Source organism: Babylonia areolata, chromosome 28, assembly GCF_041734735.1.
Source record: "Babylonia areolata isolate BAREFJ2019XMU chromosome 28, ASM4173473v1, whole genome shotgun sequence".
In the NCBI taxonomy this organism is placed as follows: Eukaryota; Metazoa; Mollusca; class Gastropoda; order Neogastropoda; family Buccinidae; genus Babylonia; species Babylonia areolata.
Genome location: NC_134903.1, coordinates 6,659,802 through 6,687,146, shown reverse-complemented (window position 1 = coordinate 6,687,146; position 27,345 = coordinate 6,659,802). Strand labels below are relative to the sequence as shown.

Below are 27,345 nucleotides of genomic sequence, written 5' to 3'. Positions count from 1 at the left end.
CGTTTCACCCCAATTACCATCATCAAAATATTGCAAGCGGAACGCTCTTATACTGAAGAGGTGAATGTTGACAAAGAATACCACAGTTCTGACGACGGAAGCTAAATGTTGGGTCATTCAGACACCCACTGGACATCCGAGGAGTCTGTGTAGAGGAGAAGAGAGAACTGGCCGTACTGAGTGAGTTAACTCTCAGACTATTAGCAAATTCATTACAGACCAAGTATTGTTCTAATGTCAAGTGCATATGCTTTAGTAACCTGACAATTAAACATATAATTTTTTGACTGTAGCTTGATGAAGCCTAGTGTGTCTTCACAAGTGACTGAGAATGTTGATGTTTTTGACTTTTTGCATTCATTATCAGTTGTTTCGCTTGTCAGTTTAATGACTTCTCTTTTACAAAGTCTTTAAGTAATTTCCTGTAACTGTATTAAGATTTTTTTTTTTCAAATTTCACCCTCATTTCACCCTCATTTGCCCAGTTTCCTCCCCAACTCTCCATTCATTCACATCTCCCACCCCTTCTAACCGATAATACTCAAATGTATACGTAAATACTTTCACAAAATGTCTTCAATCACCGATATGTGTGAACAAAATTCCTCCTCCTCCGCTGGTGAGTGTGAGAAACGAACCAGCACGCTCAGGTTCTCCCACTGGGCCTAAGCGAACACGCTGGCCACAAGACCAACACTCCACTTCTTCTCAGTGGCGCAAGACAAGAGTGTTGGCCTAGAGGTAACGCGTCCACCTAGGAAAGGAGAGAACGTGAGCGTGCTGGTTCGAATCCCACTCTCGCCACTACTTTCTCCCCCTCCACCAGACCTTGAGCGGTGGTCTGGACGCTAGTCATTCGGATGAGACGATAAACCCAGGTCCCGTGTGCAGCATGTACTTAGCGCACGTAAAAGAACCCACACCAACAAAAAGGGCTGTCCCTAGCAAAAATTGTATAGAAAAATCCACTTTGATAGGAAAACGAATAAAATTGCAGGCAGGAGAAAAAAAAAAAGAAAAAAAAAAGAGGGGCGCTTTAAGTGTTGCTATGCCCTCTCCCTGGGGAGAGCAGCCTGATTTTCACACAGGATTCTGCTGTGACAAAAAGATTGAATACAATACAATACAATACAATACATTACAATGCAATACAATACAATGTGTTGAAGATGCAGTCGTTGGAAGGACACATACTCTGATCAACTGGTCAGCTAACAAACACTGTGCACATATGCACCAGGCTGTGAATACTGGCAGCGAGTGCGAGGCTACAACAATTAGAGAATAAAAACAAATAATGTTAGAAATCATGCACAATCTCTCTCTCTCTCTCTCTGTCCGTCTCTTTCTCACTGAAAATGCATACATACCCAGTAAATTAAAAACTGTGTACAGAAACATGTAAACAAAGCATATACGTAACAAAACAACACCATAATATTACTGAATTAGTGAATATAAAAAAAAACAAGTTTTGTTTAGTCACTTACTTATCACAAATAATAACATGAAAACAAAAAAAAACTTAACAGATTAGGCAAATGACAACAACCAGGAGAGATAAAACAAACAACAAGAGATACACATACACACCGGAATAAAAAATATAACACACACTAGAATGATATAGAAACAATGTAAACAGACATTAAACTGAATAACACACACACAGACACACACACACACAGAGACACAAACATTCACACACACACACACACAGACACACACACACACAGACACACACACTCACTCACTCACAAAGCAAAAGGGAATGCAACAACTGTTGAAAAACTAACATAGAAAAAAAAAATAAAAGAAAGGAAATCCACAAAGAAACAACTCATTTATTAGCACAACAACCTCCATACATGATGTTCAGCCCAGCTGCTCACACAATTATAACCCCCTTTTTTTTTCTCTTTTTGCATCGTATGGAATCAGATTGTTTACTAGTAACCAGACCTGCCAACTCCGAACTATACGCTCTGAGAAGGAATTTTTCATTATTTGAGAGCTTTCAGTTTCCATCTCAAGAGGGCGTCAAAGAGTGCAGGCTGATCCATACACGCCACACCACACCTGCTTAAAATAATAAATAAAAAAAAAAAAAAACTCATATAAATTAAAAAAAACACAAAAAAACCAGAGTCCTGACACACACACATACAGCTAATTACTTGTCAGGCCTTGACCACCTACTCAAGGTTTTGTGTGGAACGTTAACATGAAGTACAATTAAAACAAATTAAATAAACAAACAAAATAAATGACGACGCAAATGCATTAAAATATATGATCATAGAAAAAAAGAAAAGTAAAACATATGTAAGGCGAAAAATTGAAAATGACAGAAAAAAGGGGGGTTGGGGGGTGGGGGGGTGGGGGGGAGGAAAAGAAGAATAAAATAAGAATGATATTTTCCTGTCCTCAAAACACCGGATACTCAAACTTGGTTAACAATTTATGGGCCAAAGAGGTTCATGCTTGGGGTGCTGTCCTTTCCAAATCTTTGCCGTCTACAGATTCGAGAGGAACTGTCGTCGGAGGGACGTGGTGGCGGTCTCCACTCTGGAAGGGCTGCTTAAGTCTGACTCTGCGACTAAACCATTATCGTTGTCCGTATGGGGCTTAGTAGGTGATGTGGCTAAAAAGTTTTGAGTCAGAACAGGCACTACTGAACACCACCTAAGTGAATCAGCAGCGGTGCTTAAGTCTCCTCTGGTACACTGTGTACCCTCCTGCCTACTTACATCGATAGTTTCCTGTGGGCTGCCCATGCTGACAATATTAACCACACCAAAATAAGATTTCCAATGCTGACAACAGCAGCACAAACACTCACCACAACAAAATAAGACTTAACAATACGTTATGATGGGAAAAAGGCCAGATCAACTGAACAGATGAATGACAGCCGAACAAACAACTGCCGTGCTGCGCTGATCTGAACTGTGCTGATCCTCACGGTATTTCACAGAACCATACTGTATGTTAAAAAGGTCAAAGGCCCCATAGCTTTTCACGGCAATCGGGGCAGTGGATTAACTCAATCCGGACGAATAGTTCTCTCCCTTGCTTTCCCCTGCACACGACCCTTTTGTTAGAGTTAGGAAAAAAAAAAATCACAAAAAATACAAAACACAAAGTAACTGAATGAAACTCTGTACTTGACCCACTGACCCCTCTTCTGATGTCGTGTGTACGCCCACACCCGCCAACTCTCTTCGCAACCCTCAGAAGCTGAGTCACTGTAAGTACCTTTTTGCTGGTAGCTTTCTTCACTGCAGATAGTTTATTCAACGTATTCATCATCCTCGGCGATGTCAAAACCTTCAGCTTGAAGCATTTCAATCACTTCAGCAGCAGTAAAAAGCAGCTGTCGTGATCTAGTTTGCTCCAAAAATTTCCACTTGTATCGCCTGCGACGCCATTTTCCATACGTGTACAGATTAGTTTGTCATGTGGGGCACCAAGGTCAACAGCTGGCCAGCGAGTGTATGGTCACGGAAACCTCACAAAGAAACTTTCCATTCAACCCTTGACACGTTCGCAATGCATGGTGTAGATGCGATTTTATACTACCCCATGAGGAAAATGTGGACAAGTTTTTAATTTATTGTCTAAACCACTATAGCGTTCTGTCGTCCGGAACGCTACCTTACATCAGGAACGCTATAGCGTTTCATCGTCCGGAATGAGTTAATCTTATCCAGTGTCTGAGGCTCATCACAGGAAGGCTGGGCCCAATACTCTCCTTCTGCCGCTTTTACCCTTCCCCAAACAAAGTCAGACACCCATACAACACCAGGGGCAGTGTGAGGAGAATCAAAGTATTGTATTGTATTGTACTGTATTTCTCTTTTAGTCACAACAGATTTCTCTGTGTGAAATTCGGGCTGCTCTCTCCAGGGACAGCGTGTCGCTACACTACAGCGCCACCCATTTTTTTGTATTTTTTCCTGCGTTCAGTTTTTTATTTGTTTTTCAATTCAAAGTGGATTTTTCTACAGAATTTTGCCAGGAACAACCCTATATTTGCCGTGGGTTCTTTTACGTGCGCAAAGTGCATGCTGCACACGGGATCTAGGTTTATCATCTCATCCGAATGACTAGCATCCAGACCACCACTCAAGGTCTAGTGGAGGGGGAGAAAATATCGGCGGCTGAGCCGTGATTCGAACCAGTGCGCTCAGATTCTCTCACTTCCTAGGCAGACGCGTTACCTCTAGGCCATCACTCCACCTTTACCCAAAGAGCACGACACCATGCTGGAACAGGGGCCTCGAACCCTGACCACTGTGTCATCACAGGATCAGAAGTCCATCACCCAACCTGATTCTGCCACGGCGCCTGCATGTTAACTGTTTTCAAATCTAAACACATCTCAAAAAACACAATACAGCCAAACCACGGCCATCTTACTCACACTTCGTTCAATCAAGACCGCCATCAAGCTAATGTCTTTGATGAAGAAGACGCCACCACCACCACAAAGACAAAAACACAATCCAGCCAAACCATGGACATCTTACTCACACTTCGTTCAATCAAGACCGCCATCAAGCTAATGTCTTTGATGAGGAAGACACCACCACCACCACAAAGACAAAAACACAATCCAGCCAAACCACGGACATCTTACTCACACTTCGTTCATTCAAGACCGCCATCAAGCCAATGTCTTTGATGAGGAAGACACCACCACCACCACAAAGACAAAAACACAATCCAGTCAAACCACGGCCATCTCACTCACACTTCCTTCATTCAAGACCGCCATCAAGCTAATGTCTTTGATGAAGAAGACACCACCACCACCACCACAAAGACAAAAACACAATCCAGCCAAACCACGGCCATCTCACTCACACTTCCTTCATTCAAGAGGGCCATCAAGTCTTAACATTGTAGTTTATCAGTGCACAGTCTTTGCTAAGGAAAAAGCCACTGCCACAGTCAACCAGGTCTTTCCTCTTTCTGTTCGTCTTCCAGCTCCAGGTTCACTCGGGCAAATGAAAGGGCTTCCTGTGTCTTCTTCTTCCTCTCTTTCATTGGCAAAAAAAAAAAAAGGAGGTCAAACAGTAGCAGCAGTAGTGCATGTGCCACCACCCTTACAAATATTCAATTTCCCACCAAAGTAACAAATATTTAATTTCCCACCAAAGTGGAACGTTTAAATATTTGGTAAAAACTCAATCATACCCCCCCCCCCCCCCCCCTCCACTTTTTGTTTAGCTATTGGTTCAATTACATACAGGATGTCAATCAGTTCAACATGGAAAGACGAGCATCCAGACCAACAAGTCACAGTCGCATGTTAGGGAGGGTGTGTGTGTGTGTGGTGTGTGGGGGGGGGGGGGGGTGCAAGGGGGTGGATGGGGAAGGAAGGGGTGGAATCCTTAATCCGCCCACAAAACGGAGTTATCTAACCCCGCCAAGTCCAGTAACCCAGTACTTAACATTGTAGTTTTCATCAGTGCATGTTTTAACGCACACAGTCCACAACCCTTCTTACACATGTGTTAAGCTTCATCATCAAGTTTAATGTGCTCGATATGTTCTAAATGAAAACCTCCAGTATGCTGGTGGATTATAACATTAAATAAGATAAAAAGTATTCGCACCACCACCACAAAAAAAAAAAAAAAAAAAATCTCCGAAAACTATGTTTCATCATTCTTTCTAATACCATGACTCATTAGTGCAGACTGGGCCAAGGGTCTGATTCCTCGCCTGTGACAGACAACACCCACCACCTGAGAGGAGAAGTCAAAAGTAGCTGCAGCTAGTAGCCTCCCTTGGGAGTATTCTGTTTACGTATGCAGCGCCCTCTCTCCAACAGTGATTTAAAATGATGGAACTGGAAGCATCCAAAAACCTGAAGAAGCCAGGAGAGTGCGTAATATGGGTCATAGTAAGTTTTACTTTCTATTATTAAAAAGAAAAAAAAAAAAAAAAAAAAAAGGTGGGGCAAACACACAGTGAAGGACTCGCGTCCACACACAAAAAAACTGTAAGTGCATGTGGATAAGTTCAGTTCAGTTCAGTTACTCAAGGAGGCATCACTGTGCTCAAACAAATCCATATATATATATATATATAATTATATATACGCTACACCACATCTGCTAAGCAGATGCCTGACCAGCAGCGTCACCCAACGTGCTTAGTCAGGATAATATTTCGGGAGATTATCCTCGAACCATTATTCTGGCCCCTACTTACCTCCCTCCTCCCCCCCACCCCCTTTCTCACCCCCTCCAACACATAACCCCCCCCCACCACCACCCCCCACCCTACTTTTCCCACAATCAGCCCCACCCCCCTCCCTCCCCTGCCAATACCCACCACCCACCACCCCACCCCCACACGTGCCCCAAAGCTCAGTTTATCGCTGAAAGACAAAAAACACACTGTCCCAACACGCACATCACCAAAGTCTAGCCCCCTGTCCAGCAACCCCCTCGAACATCAGTCCACGACGTTCCGTAAGACGTATTTCACAGTGAAGGCGAACGCCGCCAAACCAAAGATGACGAAAATGTTTGTCAGTGCACTGCCCAGGTAGCCTTGGTTACGGGGCCCATTGGGCGGCTGTCTGTTGGCGCGGTTGGAGGAAGCGCTGTCGGACGACTGCAACTGGCTCTCCGCCGTACTGGCCGCCTGTTTCAGCTCCTCCTCCCGCTGCCGAATCTCCTTACGGATATCCTGATGCAGAAACATGACAATATTAATCTCCTTACAGATGACAATGACAAAACTCCTTACGGATATTCTTCAGCACAAACACGACGGTAATAAAAACTCAATGTCACATTTCCTTAACCCTTTCACAGCCAAACTCGCATTTATGCAGCAGCTAGGTAGAGGACCCATGTACACTGAAGGGTAACCAGATCATTGGTCTGTTATCCATGAACCTACTGCTCTTAATGTTTGGTGGTAGGGTAGGCCATATTTTCTACACATTACAGGGGAACCCCCAGCTATTCTTAGACACCATATTTTCTGTGTTTATAGCACACGGGAATTTTGCACTCTAAATTGATTGATGGTGAAAAGGGTTAAGGATATCCTGAAGCACAAACGTGACGGATATCCTGAAGTGCAAACATGACAGTGACAATATCAAACTTGCTGTCGAATCTTCTTACAGATATCCTGAAGCACAAACATGAAAATAATTATTTCCTTGAGGATATCCTAAAGCACATACATGACTATAATAATCATAACTAAGTCACTGCCAAATCTCCTTACGGATATCCTGAAACACAACCTGACGATATTCATAACAAACTCACTGCCAAATCTCCTTACGGATATCCTGAAACACAACCTGACGGTATTCATAACAAACTCACTGCCAAATCTCCTTACGGATATCCTGAAACACAACCTGACGGTATTCATAACAAACTCACTGCCAAATCTCCTTACGGATATCCTGAAACACAACCTGACGATATTCATAACAAACTCACTGCCAAATCTCCTTACGGATATCCTGATACACAACCTGACGATATTCATAACAAACTCACTGCCAAATCTCCTTACGGATATCCTGAAACACAACCTGACGGTATTCAACAAACCTGCTGCCAAATCTCCTTAATGGACATCAACAGAAAGCAGAAATAGGTGGCTTTAATGTATTCATTTTACATTGTAAGATACAAGACAGGGCCAATATTATGATGATAAAAATCAAAGTGGTGTACCTGAACATCCAAATGTGTACCTATCATAACATCAAAGGACACGTTTAACTCTCTCCATACGAACGGCGAAAGAGACGACGTTAACAGTGTTTCACCCTAATTACCATCATCAAAATATTGCAAGAGGAAGGCTCTTATACTGAAGAGGTGAATGTTGACAAAGAATACCACAATTCTGACGACGGAAGCTAAAGGTTGGGTCATTCAGACACCCACTGGACATCCGAGGGGTCTGTGTAGAGGAGAAGAGAGGACTGGCCGTACTGAGTGAGTTAATCTCTGTGTGTGTCAGAGTGCCTCTTGTCTTTCCACTCACCTCCGCAACTTCAGAGAACAGCTCGCAGAAGATTTTGTTGTTCAAGTTGAAGGTGCCGCTCTGAGCTGCCAACTGACGCTTCTGCAAACATGGAAAACTGGGTGAGTTCTTCTTCTTCTTCTGCTTCTTTTCCTTCGTGGGCTGCAACTCCCACGTTCACGTGCATGTACATGAGTGGGCTTTTTTACATGTATGACTGTTTTTACCCCGCCATGTAGGCAGCCATACTCCGTTTTCGGGGGTACAGGGAGAGTCAGGATTTTATACATAAATAATAAATAAACAAATAATCTTTTTTTAAATAAATAATAATAAATAAATAAATAAATTAGTAAATTAAAGAAGTTCCTTATAAGAAAAAAAAATTATACCCTTTTTTGACAGGCGCAATAGCTGAATAGTTAAAGCGTTGGACTTTCAATCGGAGGGTCCGGGGTTCAAATCTCGCTAACCGCCCCTGGTGGGTAAAGGGTGGAGATTTTTCTGATCTCCCAGGTCAGCATATGTGCAGACCAGACCTGCTTGTGCCTCCCCTTATGTGTATTCGCATGCAGAAGATCAACTATGCACGTTAGAGATCCTTTAATCCATGTCAGCGTTCAGTGGGTTGTGGAAACAAGAACATACCCAGCATGCACACCCCCCGAAAACGGACTATGGCTGCCAACATGGTGGGGTAAAAACTGCCATACATGTAAAAGCCCACTCGTATACATGTGAGTGAAACGTGGCAGTTGCAGCCCACAAACGAAGAAGAATACACAACACCCTTTTTCTCTCCCTTCCATTCCATTAACCATTATATCAATTCAGTGAATGTTATGAGATTTACCTTTCTTTCCTTAAAAATAAAAAGGAAAAGGAACAAAACAAACAAAAAGAAAAGAAAGAAAACCCATAATAGTTTCAACTGAAACATAAAGAAAACGACAATAGAAATAACTCTCAGTACTATTTAAAACAGACCATTCTGTGAGGCATACATATAATAAATTATCATTATCTTTTTTCAGTGCAAACTTATATTCTATAATGCAAAATTAGAACTGACTGCAGTTGTTCTATACTGGACAAGAAAGGATAACATATGCTGTGTTAAAAATAATAATAAATAAAATAAAAGAAATAAAAGGATAGGCCGTAGTCAAATAAGTAATAAATATATGTATGATCAATAGTCTCTCCACTCCATTGGGATTTCATCCACAGCATAGTCTTTTGAGAAGAACTATGACTCATACATACACACACTGCACGCACACACACACACATGCATATGCATATGCTCACACAAACACATCACGCATAAACGCGCACTCACACATACACACACACACATAAACAAACAAACAGACAGAACTCACCATGAACACAAATGTTTCTAATTCTATGCTGCACAACACAGGACAGACAGACAAACAGACAGACAGACAGACAGACAAGAACTCACTGTGTACACCGAGGTCTCTATACTGCCCAACGTGGGACTGGTCTCCAGCTGTACACAAACCAACCAAAAGAACATTAGAATCAGGTATACATAAATATGAAGAGACAGAGATGTCCTGTCTCTGTGTCCTCTCTTTTTCTCTCCATATCTCTCTCTATTCTCCCCTGTCATCCCCCTACACCCCTTTCCCTCCCGCTCTCTCTCTCTCTCTCTGTTTCACTCTCTCTCTCTCTCTCTCCTCCCTTGTTTCAGAGTGGCGTTGTCTCAGGCCCGATTGAATGTGCTTCCTTTAAATAACAATGTTAATAGGTACACTGAAAAGGATGTTTTAAAGCATTGTCCTTTTTGCCAAGGTGAACTAGAAGATGAATACCATTTGTTGTTTGTTTGTTCTGTATATAATGATTTACGGACAAAATTTCTTCAAGACTGTCTAAACATGTCTCTTAGTTCACTTCTCCGATCAAACAACAAGCAGAGAAATTTCCATGTATCAAAATTTATTTTCCATGCGATCAAAAGGAGAAGTCATATACTCAGACCTAATTAAGTAGAATTAATGTCAAGTCCATGAATATTATGATATTGTGTCATCTGTTCAAGTGTTATAATACCCCTTCCCATGCCCACCCCAGTCCCCTGGTTTTGAATTGTGGTCCATGGCCAAAGTTCATTAAAACAATTTCGTTCGTTCGTTCATTCTCCTCCCTCTCTCTCTCTGTTTCGCTCTCTCTCTCTATCTTCCTCTCTCTCTGTGTTTCTCTCAGTCTCTCTGTGTGTCTCTCCCTCCCTCCCCCTCTCTTTCTCTCCTCTCTCTCTCTCTCTCTCTGAGACATAAAGAGATATAAAGAGATAGATAAATAGACAGATTGACAGATATGGTGTCCTCCCACCATGCGAAATTCTAGGCAGTTATTTATTTTTCTCTCTAGTATCTATCTATTGATTTATGTAGCCCAGTCGACAACACAACACCATGGCCTTATGAAGTCTGTAAAACCGTAGATGCTGATCTCTTGACCTTTTCAGTCAATTGTTACTGCAGGCCAAAATTAGACAAAAAAAAAACCCAACAAAAAAAAAAATTGCAGAAAGAATACGCACAATATCATGTATGATAACAAGCATACAAAACCAGCAAAATGCCAGCAGGCAAACATGCATGTCCTACCAATCCTATACAATGAAAAAAACATTATACCACATGGCAAGAATACCCATTTATCCACACACACACACAAGAAAAAAAAAGGGAGGGGGGAAACAACACAAAAAACTTTCTAGATAACATAAAACTGCACAAAACAGGAAAGGAAGAGGCGTCAGAAACAAAAGGAACAAAATCCAGAAAACAAAAAGAGCGACCGGAACGAGAAAGTTTCTAGCACCTCTCTTATTAACAGAGCAACCCGAACGAGGAAGTCTCCAGCACACAATTTCCAGAAGGTGCATCTTATTTATTAATAGAACGAAGGAACGAGGACGTTTCCAGCACACAATTTCCAGAAGGTGCATCTCTCTTATTAATAGAGCAACCCGAACGAGGAAGTTTCTAGCGCACAATTTCCAGAAGGTGCATCTTATTTATTAATAGAAAGAAGGAACGAGGAAGTCTCCAGCACACAATTTCCAGAAGGTGCATCTCTCTTATTAATAGAGCAACCCGAACGAGGAAGTCTCCAGCACACAATTTCCAGAAGGTGCATCTTATTTATTAATAGAACGAAGGAACAAGGGAAGTTTCTAGCACACAATTTCCAGAAGGAGCATCTTATTTATTAATAGAGCAACCCGAACGAGGAAGTTTCCAGCACACAATTTCCAGAAGGTGCATCTTATTTATTAATAGAACGAAGGAACGAGGACGTTTCCAGCACACAATTCCAGAAGGAGCATCTTTCTTACTAACAGAGGAACCAGAACGAGGAAGTTTCTAGTGCACAACTTCCAGAAGGAACATCTATCTTACTAATAGAGGAACCAGAACGAGGAAGTTTCTAGTGCACAATTTCCAGAAGGTGCATCTTATTTATTAATAGAAAGAAGGAACAAGAAAGTTTCCAGTGCACAATTTCTAGAAGGTGCATCTTATTTATTAATAGAGCAACCTGAACGAGGAAGTTTCCAGCACACAATTTCCAGAAGGAGCATCTTATTTATTAATAGAACGAAGGAACGAGGAAGTTTCCAGCACACAATTTCCAGAAGGTGCATCTTTCTTACTAACAGAGGAACCAGAACGAGGAAGTTTCTAGCGCAAAACTTCCAGAAGGAACATCTATCTTACTAATAGAGGAACCAGAACGAGGAAGTTTCTAGCGCACAATTTCCAGAAGGTGCATCTTATTTATTAATAGAAAGAAGGAACAAGAAAGTTTCCAGCACACAATTTCTAGAAGGTGCATCTTATTTATTAATAGAGCAACTTGAACGAGGAAGTTTCCAGCACACAATTTCCAGAAGGAGCATCTCTCTTATTAATAGAGCAACCCGAACGAGGAAGTTTCCAGCACACAATTTCCAGAAGGTGCATCTTATTTATTAATAGAACGAACGAACAAGGAAGTTTCCAGCACACAATTTCCAGAAGGTGCATCTTTCTTACTAATAGAGCAACCAGAACGAGGAAGTTTCTAGTGCACGATTTCCAGAAGGAGCATCTCTCTTATTAATAGAGCAACCTGAACAAGAAAGTTTCCAGCACACAATTTCCAGAAGGTGCATCTTATTTATTAATAGAAAGAAGGAACAAGGAAGTTTCCAGCACACAATTTCCAGAAGGTGCATCTTATTTATTAATAGAAAGAAGGAACAAGAAAGTTTCCTGCACAAAATTTCTAGAATGTGCATCTTATTTATTAACAGAAAGAAGGAACAAGAAAGTTTCCTGCACACAATTTCTAGAAGGTGCATCTTATTTATTAATAGAAAGAAGGAACAAGAAAGTTTCCTGCACAAAATTTCTAGAATGTGCATCTTATTTATTAACATAATGAAGGAACGAGGAAGTTTCCAGCACACAATTTCCAGAAGGTGCATCTTATTTATTAATAGAACGAAGGAACGAGGAATTTTCCAGTGCACAGTTTCCAGGAGCATCTTTCTTATTTATTAACAGAGTGAAGGAATGAAGAAGTATCTAGCACACAATTTCCAGAAGATGAATCTTTCTTATCAACAGAGCGTAGGAACAAGGAAGTTTAGAAGGAGCATCATTCTTATCAATAGCGTCATCATCATCGTCATCATCATCATCGAGGTCACAAACAGCGTACCATGAAGCTGAGCAGGCCGGTCAGAATGGTGGAGACAGACCACGCCGGGTTCCACGTGTCTGGGTGGAAATCACTGATGGACAGACACAGCCTGCAACAGTAGCACACACACACACATCTGTGTCAACTTCTGTACCACTGAACACTACCAACCATTAGACAGACTGCCTACAACAGCAGCACACACACACACACATCTGTGTCAACTTCTGTACCACTGAACACTACCAACCATTAGACAGACTGCCTACAACAGCAGCACACACACACACACACATCTGTGTCAACTTCTGTACCACTGAACACTACCAACCATTAGACACACTGCCTACAACAGCAGCACACACACACACATCTGTATCAACTTCTGTACCACTGAACACTACCAACCATTAGACAGACTGCCTACAACAGCAGCACACACACAGACACATCTGTGTCAACTTCTGTACCACTGAACACTACCAACCATTAGACAGACTGCCTACAACAGCAGCACACACACACACACATCTGTGTCAACTTCTGTACCACTGAACACTACCAACCATTAGACACACTGCCTACAACAGCAGCACAAACACACACATCTGTATCAACTTCTGTACCACTGAACACTACCAACCATTAGACAGACTGCCTACAACAGCAGCACACACACACACACATCTGTGTCAACTTCTGTACCACTGAACACTACCAACCATTAGACAGACTGCCTACAACAGCAACACACACACACACACATCTGTGTCAACTTCTGTACCACTGAACACTACCAACCATTAGACAGACTGCCTACAACAGCAACACACACACACACATCTGTGTCAACTTCTGTACCACTGAACACTACCAACCATTAGACACACTGCCTACAACAGCAGCACACACACACACACATCTGTGTCCTGTACCACTGGACACTACCAACCATTAGACAGACTGCCTACAACAGCAGCACACACACACACACATCTGTGTCCTGTACCACTGGACACTACCAACCATTAGACAGACTGCCTACAACAGCAACACACACACACACACATTTGTGTCAACTTCTGTACCACTGAACAAACTACCAACCATTAGACAGACTGCCTACAACAGCAGCACACACACACACATCTGTGTCAACTTCTGTACCACGGAACACTACCAACCATTAGACACACTGCCTACAACAGCAGCACACACACACATCTGTGTCAACTTTTGTACCACTGAACACTACCAACCATTAGACAGACACAGCCTGCAACAGTAGCACACACACACACACACACACACATCTATGTCAACTTCTGTACCACGGAACACTACACTAGAAACCATTAAACAGACATCCTACAACAGTACACAGACATCAGTGAGTGTCAACCACAGAACACTACAAACCATTAAACAGACATCCTACAACAGCACACAGACAACTGTGTCAACCACAGAACACTACACAAACCATTAAACAGACATCTACAACAGCACACAAACAACTGTGTCAACCACAGAGCACTACAAACCATTAAACAGACATCTTACAACAGCACACAAACAACAGTGTCAACCACAGAGCACTACAAACCATTAAACAGACATCTTACAACAGCACACAAACAACTGTGTCAACCACAGAACACTACAAACCATTAAACAGACATCCTACAACAGCACACAAACAACAGTGTCAACCACAGAACACTACAAACCATTAAACAGACATCCTACAACAGCACACAAACAACAGTGTCAACCACAGAACACTACACAAACCATTAAACAGACATCCTACAACAGCACACAAACAACAGTGTCAACAGGACACAAACATCAGTCTCAACCACTGAACACTTCAAAACACTAAACAGACATCCTACAACAGCACACAGACAACAGTGTCAACAGCACACAGACATCAGTGTCAACCACTGAACACTTCAAAACACTAAACAGACATCCTACAACAGCATACAGACAACAGTGTCAACCACTGAACACTACACAAACCATTAAACAGACATCATACAAGAGCACATAAATAACTGTCAACCACTGAACACTACAAACCATTAAACAGACATCTACAACAGCACACAAACAACAGTGTCAACCACAGAACACTACACAAACCATTAAACAGATATCCTACAACAGCACACAAACAACTGTGTCAACCACAGAACACTACAAACCATTAAACAGACATCCTACAACAGCACACAAACAACAGTGTCAACCACAGAACACTACACAAACCATTAAACAGATATCCTACAACAGCACACAGACAACAGTGTCAACCACTGAACACTACACAAACCATTAAACAGACATCCTACAACAGCACACAGACATCACTGTCAACCACTGAACACTACAAACCATTAAACAGACATCCTACAACAGCACACAAACAACAGTGTCAACCACAGAACACTACACAAACCATTAAACAGACATCCTACAACAGCACACAGACAACAGTGTCAACCACTGAACACTACACAAACCATTAAACAGACATCCTACAACAGCACACAGACATCAGAGTCAACCACTGAACACTTCAAAACACTAAACAGACATCCTACAACAGCACACAGACAACAGTGTCAACCACTGAACACTACACAAACCATTAAACAGACATCATACAAGAGCACATAAATAACTGTCAACCACTGAACACTACAAACCATTAAACAGACATCTACAACAGCACACAAACAACTGTGTCAACCACTGAACACTACAAACCATTAAACAGACATCCTGCAAGAGCACACAGACAACAGTGTCAACCACTGAACACTACAAGTACAAACCATTAAACAGACATCTACAACAGCACACAGACAACTGTGTCAACCACTGAACACTACAAACCATTAAACAGACATCCTACAACAGCACACAGACAACGGTGTCAACCATTGAACACTACAAACCATTAAACAGACATCCTACAACAGCACACAAACAACAGTGTCAACCACAGAACACTACACAAACCATTAAACAGACATCCTACAACAGCACACAGAAAACAGTGTCAACCACTGAACACTTCAAACCATTTAACAGACATCATACAACAGCACACAAACAACTGTGTCAACCACAGAACACTACAAACCATTAGACAGACATCCTACAACAGCACACAGACATCAGTGTCAACCACTATACTTCACCTGGTGTTGCACTTGAAGCGACCGTTGGGCGTGATCATGTAGATGCTGGGGGGTCTGAATGGAAACTCTCGTGGAAAGATCAGTTTCCCATGGTAAATACCCCCTGGCACAATGCAACAAACATGTATCTCCAACTTCTACAAACATATATCTCCAACTTCTGTTTACAGCTGACAGAAGACACCTTCAGCTTATTGATTAAAAAAAAACCAAACTAATAATAATAAAAATAACTGTTCAAACTTTGCAACAAAGCAAATGCTTTTTTTTTCAAATTTTTCTGGCTAAAACAAACAACTGATTAAAGTGTCTCACCCAAAACACTGACAATTACACTAGCTACAGATAACTCAATCTTGACAAACTTTATGCACAATGTTTTCCCCCTAACTAAATATATTTATATCCCTATAGTTACTGCTCTTTTGAATGCAGTAGAAGTAGTTTCAATTGAAGTCTTTCCAAGCTATGAATCATTAGATGAGGAGAGAGAAATAAAGAGAGTGGCAGACTGAGAGAGAGACTAAGAGAGAGGAACGGAAGAGAGTGAGACAGAAAGAAAATTGTGTGTGTGTGTGTGTGTGTGTGTGTGTGTGTGTGTGTGTGCACCCACACGACTGTGTGCACAGGTATGCGTGCACATATGTGAAGCATGTCTGCTGTGTATGACTGTATTTGTATATGTCAGATTGTGTATTTATGTTGGTGTGTGTGTTACGTGTGCATAATCATGAGTGACGGATATATATAAATCACAATAATAATAATAATAATAATAATAATAATGATGGTATTTATATAGCGCTGAATCTTGTGCAGAGACAAACCAAAGCACTTTCGCACCAGTCATTCACACGCATGCACAACTCTAAAACTGTAGAAACTAAAGACAGGAAGGGCAAGCAAGCATTCACAATCACAAAACATTCAATAATTCAATTATCACAATCAAGCGGTATTCCACTAAGTATCCCAAGACAATCTTTGCCCTTACCTTCATATGGAGAATTCTCTGGTCCTAACACAATGTAATGCCTGGAACAAAAAGATCCATTTTTAACTTTCAATGATAAAGTAGAAGATAAAGATAAAGAACAGAATAAATAATAATCATAATGTTCTCTCAGTTGTAACTACAGTCGCTATCAATTCTATTAAATAACTTAACAAGAGACAAGTTTAAAGTATTATAACATTCAAGCTTTCTTATCAGGTCTGATACTGATAAATCCAAAAGGCAAAACTATTATCAGTATGACAGGCAAAGATTTAAAAACTCAGCATGCAAAATACCCACCCCATCCAACATTGGATACTTTTTCTATTTCTTTTTTCTTTTTTTTTTTAATACCAAACAGGGAAAGATACCATAAACACAGCTCTATTTCAGGCTTAACACTCGGCTTATATCACAGACTGACATAAGTTTACATTTGGGCCAACACCAAAGTGAGAGCTGTATTATCAATGGTTTCTCCAGTCAATGGGAAACCATTTACAGCTTAGTCTTTTGTGAAGGACTATGACTTTCAAACTAGGAGGCAAAATTGCACTGGCTCTTAGTGCTGCAGCCTTGTGGGCTAGTTGGCCTTTGGGAACCATCCCAACGCTGACTGTCCTAAAACCCTCTTGGCCAAGAGAGTGGGGTTTAACTGGGCAAGACACTCTCCACTATAATCAAATTCTAGCCCAAATAGTCGGAACAGCAGTTGCCTCCTCTGCTGTTCTGATGGTCATAGTCGGACACGACTATCATATATATATATATTTCACCACTTGAAACCAGCATTTTTAATAGCACAGCTGTGACCTTGACCTTCATATCCAGCAATTCCTACAAACAGGAGGAGTTTGTATTATACTCCATGTTTGGTGTTAAATATACTTACCATGTCAAACTGATGCAAACTAGGCCTATTGGTTTGCTCTGCTTGGCCAAATTTCGCGCGGCTAACAGTGAAAAGATGGGCCCACCGCTCTCAGCCAATCAAACGCCTCTAAAAACTATAAGCGCTTAATCATTCCGTGGCCATGAACAAAAATGCCCCATGAGAACCACGGCGGAGACGCGGGGACGGACGGGCGGGCATTCGAGTTTGACATGGTAAGTATATTTAACACCAAACATGGAGTATAATACAAACTCCTCCTTTTGGTGTCATATACTGTACCATGTCAAACTGATGCAGAATTTAAAGCAAATGGAGGCGGGCAACGCCTACTGGTTCATATGGGGAGCCCTTGTAACTGAGACGGCAGTGTTAGCCGCGACAAAGGAAATCCCCTTGGAACCGTCAGCCCTGGTCATACGGAAATTCCTGAGGTAGAAGTTGATGAAGGGATTCTCAGACGGCCAGAAGGCTGCCTCCAAGACATGCTGCGTTGGCACTGAGTGCTGGAAGGCAGCCGAAGTAGCTATGGCCCGCACTTCGTGTGCCCTGGGATGAAGACAGCTGATATCCCTGTGTGCATGAGAGTAGGCTCTACGAATGACTTGGGAAACCTGGCGGGAAATGGTGCCTGCAGCAATGTCTTTCTTGTAATTCTCATTGAGGGAGATGAGCAGACCCCTCTGAGAAGAACGCCTATGGCGAGACCTATCCCAATAATATTTGAGACACCGAACAGGACAGGTGCCTATCCTCATCATCTTGGGCAAGAATATCAGACAAAGGTCTGACCCTCGGAGAGGGGGAAGGAACCTCAGGGTCTTGGTTCTTAGCCAGAAACTCTGGAAGGAAACGAATAGTGATGGAACCATCTCTGTGGAAGGCCAGATCTTGTGGCATTTCACTAAGCCCGTGCAGCTCACTTCTACGACTGCCTGTGGCCAGCCACAGAAGGAAAGTGGTCTTGAGGGTGAGGATGTCAACAGGAATAGTCCCCAATGGTAGGAAGGGCTGTTTTCGAATGAAATCCAGCACCAGGAACAAGTCCCAGAGGGGCACTCTTCTGGGGTCTCTAGCTTCCTTCAGAGGGGCACCCCTAGCCACCTCTCTGAGCAGGCAATCCACTTCAAAGGCGGAACCACCTAGCTGTTTGCATTGTGGTACAGAAGGCAGACCTGTACCCTCGCACAGAACTAGCAGACAGGATGAACCGAGGAGCAGAGAGCCAGAAAGTTGGCCAGCTGCATGCTCGTAAGGTTCGTAGGGGTAATGCCCTGAGCTGTACACCACCGCAACCATATCTTCCAGCGAAAGTCATACAAAGTCTCCATTCCCTGCCTCCTTGCTCTGGTGACTATGGAGAGGAGGTCAGAGGAGGCAGACCCCTGGGTCAGCACAGCCGACACAGAGGCCGACCGAGGGGTCGAGGACTTCAATGGTGATGCTGACAGTTCCGACCGCACAGCAGCCATGCGTGCTGGTGGAGCAGTTGAGGATTGGAATGCGGAGTGCCCGAGTGAGGCTGCCTCAGCAGATGAGATTTGGTTTCAAGTTCCAGGGGTGGGAACATGTGTCAGGGACTGAAGGTCCGGAAACCAGGTCTGGGCTGGCCATTTCGGCGCAATGAGGATCGGCTGCGGGTGTTCCAATCTGTCTTTCCGTATCACCTTGGACAGAATTGGAAAGGGAGGAAACGCGGAGGCAATCAGACTGCTCCAATCTAGAGAGAGAGCATCCACTGCCCACGCTTCTGGGTCGGCAACCGAAGACACGGAAGTGGGAAGTCTCTTGTTGAACAAGGTCCACCATCGGCCGAAACCACTGTTCCCACACCCCCTGAAGGCTGTCCTTGTCCAGGGTGCACTCTGTGCGCATGACACTCTTGGGCCTGCTAAGAGCATCTGCCAAGAAGTTGGTTTTTCCTGCTCAGTGTCTCGCTGAAAGTGCAATGCCCTTGCTGTGGCACCAAACGGAGGAGAGCCTCAGTCCGCATTGAGAGGTCTGCCGAGTGCGCTCCCCCCATTTGTTCACATAACATGCGACCGTCGTCTTGTCCGTGAACAAGCGGATGGTCTTGCCAGTGGCCTCCCCCATGAAGTGCAGGAGAGTCCTGCGAACTGCCTCCAGTTCCAGAACATTGATGTGGCATAGGCGCTCCTCCGGGGACCAAGTCCCTGCTGCATAGAGTGAGTCCATGTGGGCTCCCCAGCCCAGGGAGGAGGCGTCTGTGAAGAGTGCCACCTGAAGAGTAGGTGGGGCTAAGGGCACCCCCTGTGTCCAAAGGGGGTGATTAACCACTCTGATGTCACCTCGAGGAACCACTCGCCCAGACATATCTGGGTATCCCATGGCTGAGTGCTCTGGGACTGGCGTAACCTCAGTACCCTCTGGAGAGGGCGCTTGAGAACCCTGTCCAGGGGAATGAGAGGTGCCGTGGACTCCATCATGACCAAGAGGGAAGAAAGTGTCTGCGCTGTATCTTGGGAGGAGTGGCGCCAGTGGCTGAGGAGGCCTGCCAGACGGTACCAGTGATCTGGCGCCAGAGAGACTATCATAGACCGCATGTCGAATCTCATCCCTAAGAAGTCGAAGGACTGACATGGGGACAGATCGCATATCTGCTGGTCCATGAGGAAGCCCAGTTGGGAGCAAAGGTCTAGAAGTCTGGCCGTATGACTCAGGCACCGGGCCTGCGACTGGGCCAGGATAAGCAAGTCGTCCAGGTACACACAGAGACAAATGGATTCTGAGCGGACGATGGACACCAATTCCCGCACCACCTTGGTAGACAGGAAAGGGGCAAGGGACAGACCAAATGGGAGGGCCGGGAACTGGATCCCCTTGTCCCTCCACACGAACCTCAGGTACCGACGGGATGCCGAATGGATGAGTATATGAAAATAAGCATCTTCCAGATCGATAGAGGTAGGCCAATCACCTTGTTGGATGGTCTCCCGAATCTGTGCCTGTGTGTCCATCTTGAGTTTGATTTTGGGGAGGAATTTGTTGAGGGGGGACAAGTCCAAAACTGGTCTCCACCCTCCCGAGACCTTTGGAATCACCAACAACCAGCCGTAAAAACCGGGGCCCGGGTCCGAGAGTTGAGATATAGCCCCATGAGGAGTGGGTGCGATATCTCTTTTTCTAGGACGTTCTCCTGCTCCGTTGAGCTGGGCACCTAAGGAGGAAGAGTGGATCTTTAGAGGGGGGAGATCCTCCACCAAAGACAGCATGTACCCCGACTCTAGCACCGACATAATCCCGTCGTTGAGTCCCAGAGCACACCACTGATGTGCATGCCGGGACAAGTTTCCTACTTGGAGGGGCTGAACGACTGGCGGTGCTGAATCGGGGCCCAGTCATTGGGGGTGCTGCCTTCTGGCCTTGGGCATGGCCGGTCGGCTTGGACAGACCTAAGGTGGTTTATTCCTCTGCCACTGATTCGGCACACGCTGCCTTGACAGGCGGCGTGGTATATGGAGGGGCCCTGGTGGCCAGTCTCTTCAATGGCATAGAACCCTGGAGCCCATGAGAGGTGTGGGCCAAATATGAGGCCACCTCCCTGTTTGTCTCTGCCCTGTGGCTGACAAAATGGAGCGGGAACTGGCCGAAGAGGGAGTGCTGCTGTGCTGGGATGGACCGCAGGGCAGCCCTCTCCTCCACAGGAATGTTAGAGAGGCTGAAAATGGCATCACGCCGCGCTAGCACAGTATTGAAGTGAAGGCTGGTAGCTGTGTCTGCAGCTGCCGTGAGACCAGATGCTACCCTATTGCCAAAAGCGTGTAACCTCTGGTCGGTGAAGAGGCCCGGCGGGACAGAGGAAGGAGACCCCTTGTCCTGATTAACTGGACACTGTTCGCACAGGTCATTGGCCCTGTGAAGGAACGTGTCGAAGGTGTACGCCGTGGAAACCTCAAGGGGGCAGCGGCGGGCCAATTTGTCCCACTCTGCTAACGTTTTAAAGGATAGGTTAGCTGAAGTGGGGAAGGTGGTGCGCTGTGAGACCAACATCCTGTCCTGTGCGGAGGGCTCTGCTCCGCTGTAGGCAGGGTGGTCCTGCGTGTACCAGGACCACAACCCTCCCTTGTAGGAATCTTTAAGAAACTTTCCCGGGGAAAAGGCGCCCGGGGCAGAGAGGGACTCCCTGCCTAGAGGAGGGATGGAAGCAGCACCCCTGACAGTGCGGGCTGACTTAATAAGCCATACCTGCACCATTTCTGGCACTCTTGAGTTGCCTTGTGGTTCTGGAGTTAGAGTCACATGGTGTAAGGAGGGTCAAGGGTAACAAAGTAGCCTGAGGGACTGCTTCGGCATACGTGGCCCTATTGGGGAGGGTCAGTTCGAGCTCGGCAAAGTCCGGGTTTGGTTCAGGCTGGTCCCTAGGGAGGCACGGGCTCAATCTGTCCCCCCTGGGATGTGGGCGAAGAGTGCTCATCTGCTTGTTCGTCCTCATCCGAAGACAGGGGCTCCCACTCTTGTTCGCAGTCCATCCCCTGCTGGGTGCCATCCCAAGTGGATGTACCCACTGGGGCGTCCTGTGAGCTGTGGTCAGCCCATCGGGATGAGCTGGGACGATCCCGAGCCGGGACCATGGCCGCCACTGTTATGTCCTTGACACCTGAAGCGGGTGGGGAGCGTGTGGACCGTAGGTCCAACCATGCTTGGGATGGTGGGTGCCACACCTTTTCAGAGAGGGCGTCCCTGGATGCAAGAGTGACCCACGAGTGCTGTGTGGGGACAAACACCCACTCATCTCACTGTAGGACCGAGGGCTGGGCAGGTGGGGACTGCCGGCTCCGCCGGGCCGAGTAGGGCCCCTGAGCAGCCGTCGGTCCTGACAAGGAGGCCGTTGTGACCGTGGTGGTCACCTGTGGGTTGACAGAGGCCCGATTTGTGGACAGAGTGGCAATATTGGTCGAGGAACTCGACCTGACCGACAAGAAGTCGATCCCACTTGTCGGGGCTGTGTGTGTCACCCTGTGAGATGTGCTGGGTTGGGTCCGGTGGGGAGCGGACAAGGGGCTGGCCCTTGGTGCTCCCGGCAACCCAGTGTGCATCCTAGATGCGCCCCAGTACAGGTAGAATGGGGGTAACTACCCGTGGGCACCAGCCATACTGTGACCCAAACCCCAAGGGTCACTGGTGCATTGACCTCCATGAAGGGAACAACCTGGCCAAGTCGGAGGGAGGTCAGGTCCGACTTGGGTGTCAGTCCCGCCCGAAGACGAGCGGGCTGACTGCCCGGAACCGCCTGACACGCACGGGCCTCCCCCAGCAGGGGAGACCGGCCGGATAGCGGGAAGACCTGCAGAGCAGGTTGCCACGCGCCCCGAATCCCCTCCCGTGGGGAGACTGGGGTGGCTTGGCCCGGGGTGGGCAAAGTAGAGATCCCCCCCCGGAACCAAATTTTTCTCCCCCCCCAAAAGGAGGTGGGGGAGGGGGGTCGACAGAGAAGGGAGGAGGGGGAACAACAATGGGGCACGTGAGGGCCGTCTCCGAGTGGGGACCCGGGTAATGGCCGGGCGCGGCCTCCCCTCGGGAGTCCGCGCCTAGCTGCGAGTCCCCACAGCACGGAGATGACTTGCCATTCCCCCCTCTCCCTGCCTCGCGCTGGGACACCTCGGGAGGCGACGCTCGTACCTCTTTCCCCCCGGTCCCCTTCATGACCGTTTTACTGGTACGAACGTCGCCTCCGCGATCAGCGTCTAACGACGCATCGCCGCGGTCCGTATCGGGAGGAATCATGAGCTCCGGGCCTGGGAGAGTCTCTTACCGAGTCTCAATCCCAGCATCATGATTCCCTGCCTTCGTGGTATGGCACACGAGGCATGGAACCCGCGCTTAGGCACCCAGCGAAAATCCGACCCCCAACAGAGAAAGGAAAGACAGGATCGACTTAGAGGCAGAAAAAATCGAACGAATCGAGGGTGCCGAGTCGAATCGAGTACACAGAATGTAAGAATACAATAAACACAAGCCGCATGCAACAAAATAAGGCCAAAAGGATACGCTGAACAGCCGAAAAAAGCGTAAGACGAGACAGAGCGTAAACCTGACAAGATGGCGTGGAGAGCCTTGGCCAAAGGAATGATTAAGCGCTTATAGTTTTTAGAGGCGTTTGATTGGCTGAGAGCGGTGGGCCCATCTTTTCACTGTTAGCCGCGCGAAATTTGGCCAAGCAGAGCAAACCAATAGGCCTAGTTTGCATCAGTTTGACATGGTACAGTATATGACACCAAACTGTTATTGTATTACATGGGACAGGTAAGAAAATCCCAACGTTGGAGTCTGCCCTGAACTGTCATTTCTAAGCAATAAACGTTCTCGTAGAATAGGAGAGGCAAGAAAACAGCCACTGCATATTTCACGGATATTCTTTCACCAAAGACATCATTCCTAAGTCCATAATCAGCCATTCTAGAATGAACAGCCACTGTATATTTCGCTGACATTCTACCACCGAAGATATGATTCCAAAGTTGATACCAACCACTCTTGAATGAACAGCCATTGTATATATATGTTTTGCTGATACTCTACCACCAAAGAATATGATATGATTCCTCAGTTTATACACCCACCATTCTAGAATGTTGGAGGGCAATGGAGCAGCCTGAACGTAAGGAACTGGATCTTTGATGATGCGCATGTAGTCCTGCTTTAGTCGTGCAGTTGCTGTTGTGTTCACCCGTTTGTTGGCCATCTCTGACTGAAAGAAAGGAAAAGAACACAGAGATGAAAAAGGTTTGCTCCCTTAACTCTTTCCGCTGCCACAGGTGACCAGTTAGCTAATGAACTATACAGTCCACTGCCACAGGCAACTTTAATTGACAACAAGGGATTATATGTTGTTGTTTCTTCTTCTCTTTTTATTTTTTTTAATTTTTTTCTTTTGTGGCCAACATGAGGCTTTCTTCAATAGCCCCCCAAAAAACAACAACAAAGAACAAAACACACACACACACTCATCTACAAAACATGCACGCTCTTGCATACGCACCCCCCTAACCCCCCACCCCCCTTGCCCCTCCCACTATGTTCACAAAAATAAACTATTTATCAACAGTCATTATCAATGAATAATGATACTTACTTAACAGATGGGCTTGATACCACAGCCAAATGGATTAAGTATACTTTCAATCGTACAGACCCTGTGTTTGATTCACATTAGTTGTACTATGGCTGAGACAATGTTGGCCAGTCCCAAAGTTTATAAATTATAAGAAGAGCTGCTAAAAGTGCCTGTGCCTTTACAATGATTAATCCCCTCGATGTGTATAAACAAGCAAGCCAAACAGATGAATCAATTTCTGTGTACTTTAATCCAAAGTTTCTATCACCATATCAACAACAAAAACACAAATGTACATTATCAGAAAACTCATTAGATTTATCAATATTGTTTGATCACAAAAAATCAGTGTTGTTTAACTTTAAGAAAATGAAATAAAAACAAAAACAAAAAAGCTACACCCATCAGACAAGTGTCCTGGATTCTAAATATTAAATAGACTGCTGGAGAGTTTCGCAGCTATCTTGGATCTTGCGTATGCGCATGTAACTTTTACTTGAAATTCGTGCATTCCCAAAGGCAACTGACACAGACAAAAGCAGCAAATATGTGCTATCCTCCATTTCTTCAGCTGATAGCATCAATTGCTACAACCAAACTCTGGTTAATGAAGTGCCATCTTATACACATACAAAAAAAAAGAAAGAAAAAATAAAAAAGACGCCTGCTGTTTCACACATTCTTACTATCTCACTCACCTTTGTTGCTGGAAATTTTCAAAAGCCAATTAACTTCGAAAGCACAGATCATGTGAAGCGCCTCTTTTAAAAACTTTTTATAAGGAAAAAGGTATACTGTGTCCTTGCTTTAGTCCAAATGGGGAAGAAACAATGTTAAGATAAGTACTGCAACAAAAGTTCCTCTAATCTGAATCACACAGTTGTCAGAAAACCGGTCAACAAAACCGATGTTCCTCTAATCTGAATCACACAGTTGTCAGAAAACCGGTCAACAAAACCGACGTTTGTAGCAACATGGCCAGAAGTCCTCAGTCATATATCTTGATCTTAGATATGCGTCGCAGAATCCGGTTTACTGGCGTAAGTTGCGACGCGTGGGGTGTGGGGTTGGGGGTGGTTCTGCTGGCCTATCGGCATGTGGTGGCCAGCTTCTAGGCATTCTGGTTTTGAAGCTCAGTTGTGACGGAGCTCTACTGCATGGACTGTGGCGTCACTGAGGGCGTACCAGTCATACGGTTTATAAAAATATCTGACGCCAGTCTGTATCTTTCGATAGCTTACTTTATCATTCATAACTACTGACAAAAAAGTTGAAAAGCTGAAATAAGAAAATTAGTATGCTCGCGAAATGGATTCGGTTCAACTACTTGTGCACTTCGCCAACCAGTTCAAAATCTTAAAATTGTGTATTATCCTTCCGTGTCAACAACCAAACAAAGTCACAGCAAGACAGCTAAAGGGGGGGAGAAAACACAAACTGTACCTCTAAATATGAAGCAAAAAGTCAGATCCGTTCCAGATTTCTTGTTTTGGAAAGTGTAGTCGGTCAGGGAAGAAAAAGACGTCGTAGACGCTGACACAGGAAGTGAAAAGGGATACAACTCATAGAGCCAAATCGTCTTTTCATCGGGAACCAGCGAATAGATTTTAAACCAATGAAATTCATCGGAAGCATTCAACAGGCCCATGTTTTTGTGTTGGTTTTTTTTTTTTGTTTGTTTGTTTGTTTTGTTTTGTTTTGTTTTTGTTTTTTTCACAGAAATCATAGAAATATTCGGCTGTTGGCTAGAAGCCATTTGCCCTCGTAACAGTGTTTATTCATGTGCTCTTGGGTGAACTGTTCCAAGGTTTAATCAGGCATAGTGTATACTACATTTATTTCTGACTCAATAAAGATTTAAATCGATGGAAAATACATGGTCTTTAAACGTTTTGTCAGTTTTGGTTTTTGAAGGCGTTTACTGATTATGCATTGATGGTGTCAACGGAAAGGTTATTCCTCATATTAATGATACGGTTAGTAAAAAAAATGTGTGGAACTGGTTAGTGACAACGTTTGTCTTGTTAAGGATCCCCACTGATCCCCACAACATAACCCACTTCTCCATATCAGTGGTCTGCGCAACAGCACTGGTGACACCTTGAAGAGAAAGAACATGGAGAAACAGATTATCCACCAGCTCGGTACTACAGCACCATATGGCCTCAACATCAAGGACTATACCAAATCACACCTTCCCTCGTCCCCACCCTGCCCATTTCCCCCTTCCCTCCCCCTCTTTTTCCTCTTCGAGCACGTGCATACAACTTGTAATTTTCAATGGTGGGATAATTCCTATCGTTTTTAAAAGCTCTACGCTTTTGATGGATCTTGTCTAATAATGATTGGGGAATGGGGTCTCTCCTAGGCTTTCTTGAGAGTCCTCGTTTGAATTACCTTCCAGGAATAAAATTATTCA

General features: G+C 44.7%; 1 protein-coding gene across 2 annotated transcripts; it reads right to left on the bottom strand.

Annotated features, from left to right (window-relative positions):
- Positions 1-6,376: 6,376 nt before the first annotated feature.
- On the bottom strand, positions 6,377-26,495 carry LOC143301718 (ubiquitin-conjugating enzyme E2 J2-like). Of its 2 annotated transcripts, none has more exons than XM_076616103.1 (8): positions 26,370-26,495; positions 24,433-24,556; positions 16,957-16,997; positions 15,963-16,065; positions 12,766-12,856; positions 9,491-9,538; positions 8,041-8,121; positions 6,377-6,708 (listed from the first exon to the last, which is right to left on the bottom strand). In XM_076616103.1, exons 2-8 carry the CDS (start codon positions 24,552-24,554, stop codon positions 6,472-6,474), a joined length of 723 nt encoding a protein of 240 aa, XP_076472218.1. In that variant the 5' UTR covers positions 24,555-24,556; positions 26,370-26,495; the 3' UTR covers positions 6,377-6,471. The 2 variants fall into 2 exon arrangements, with proteins under 2 accessions (XP_076472218.1, XP_076472217.1); XM_076616102.1 differs by having other exon boundaries at positions 24,433-24,560; positions 26,370-26,479.
- Positions 26,496-27,345: the final 850 nt, after the last annotated feature.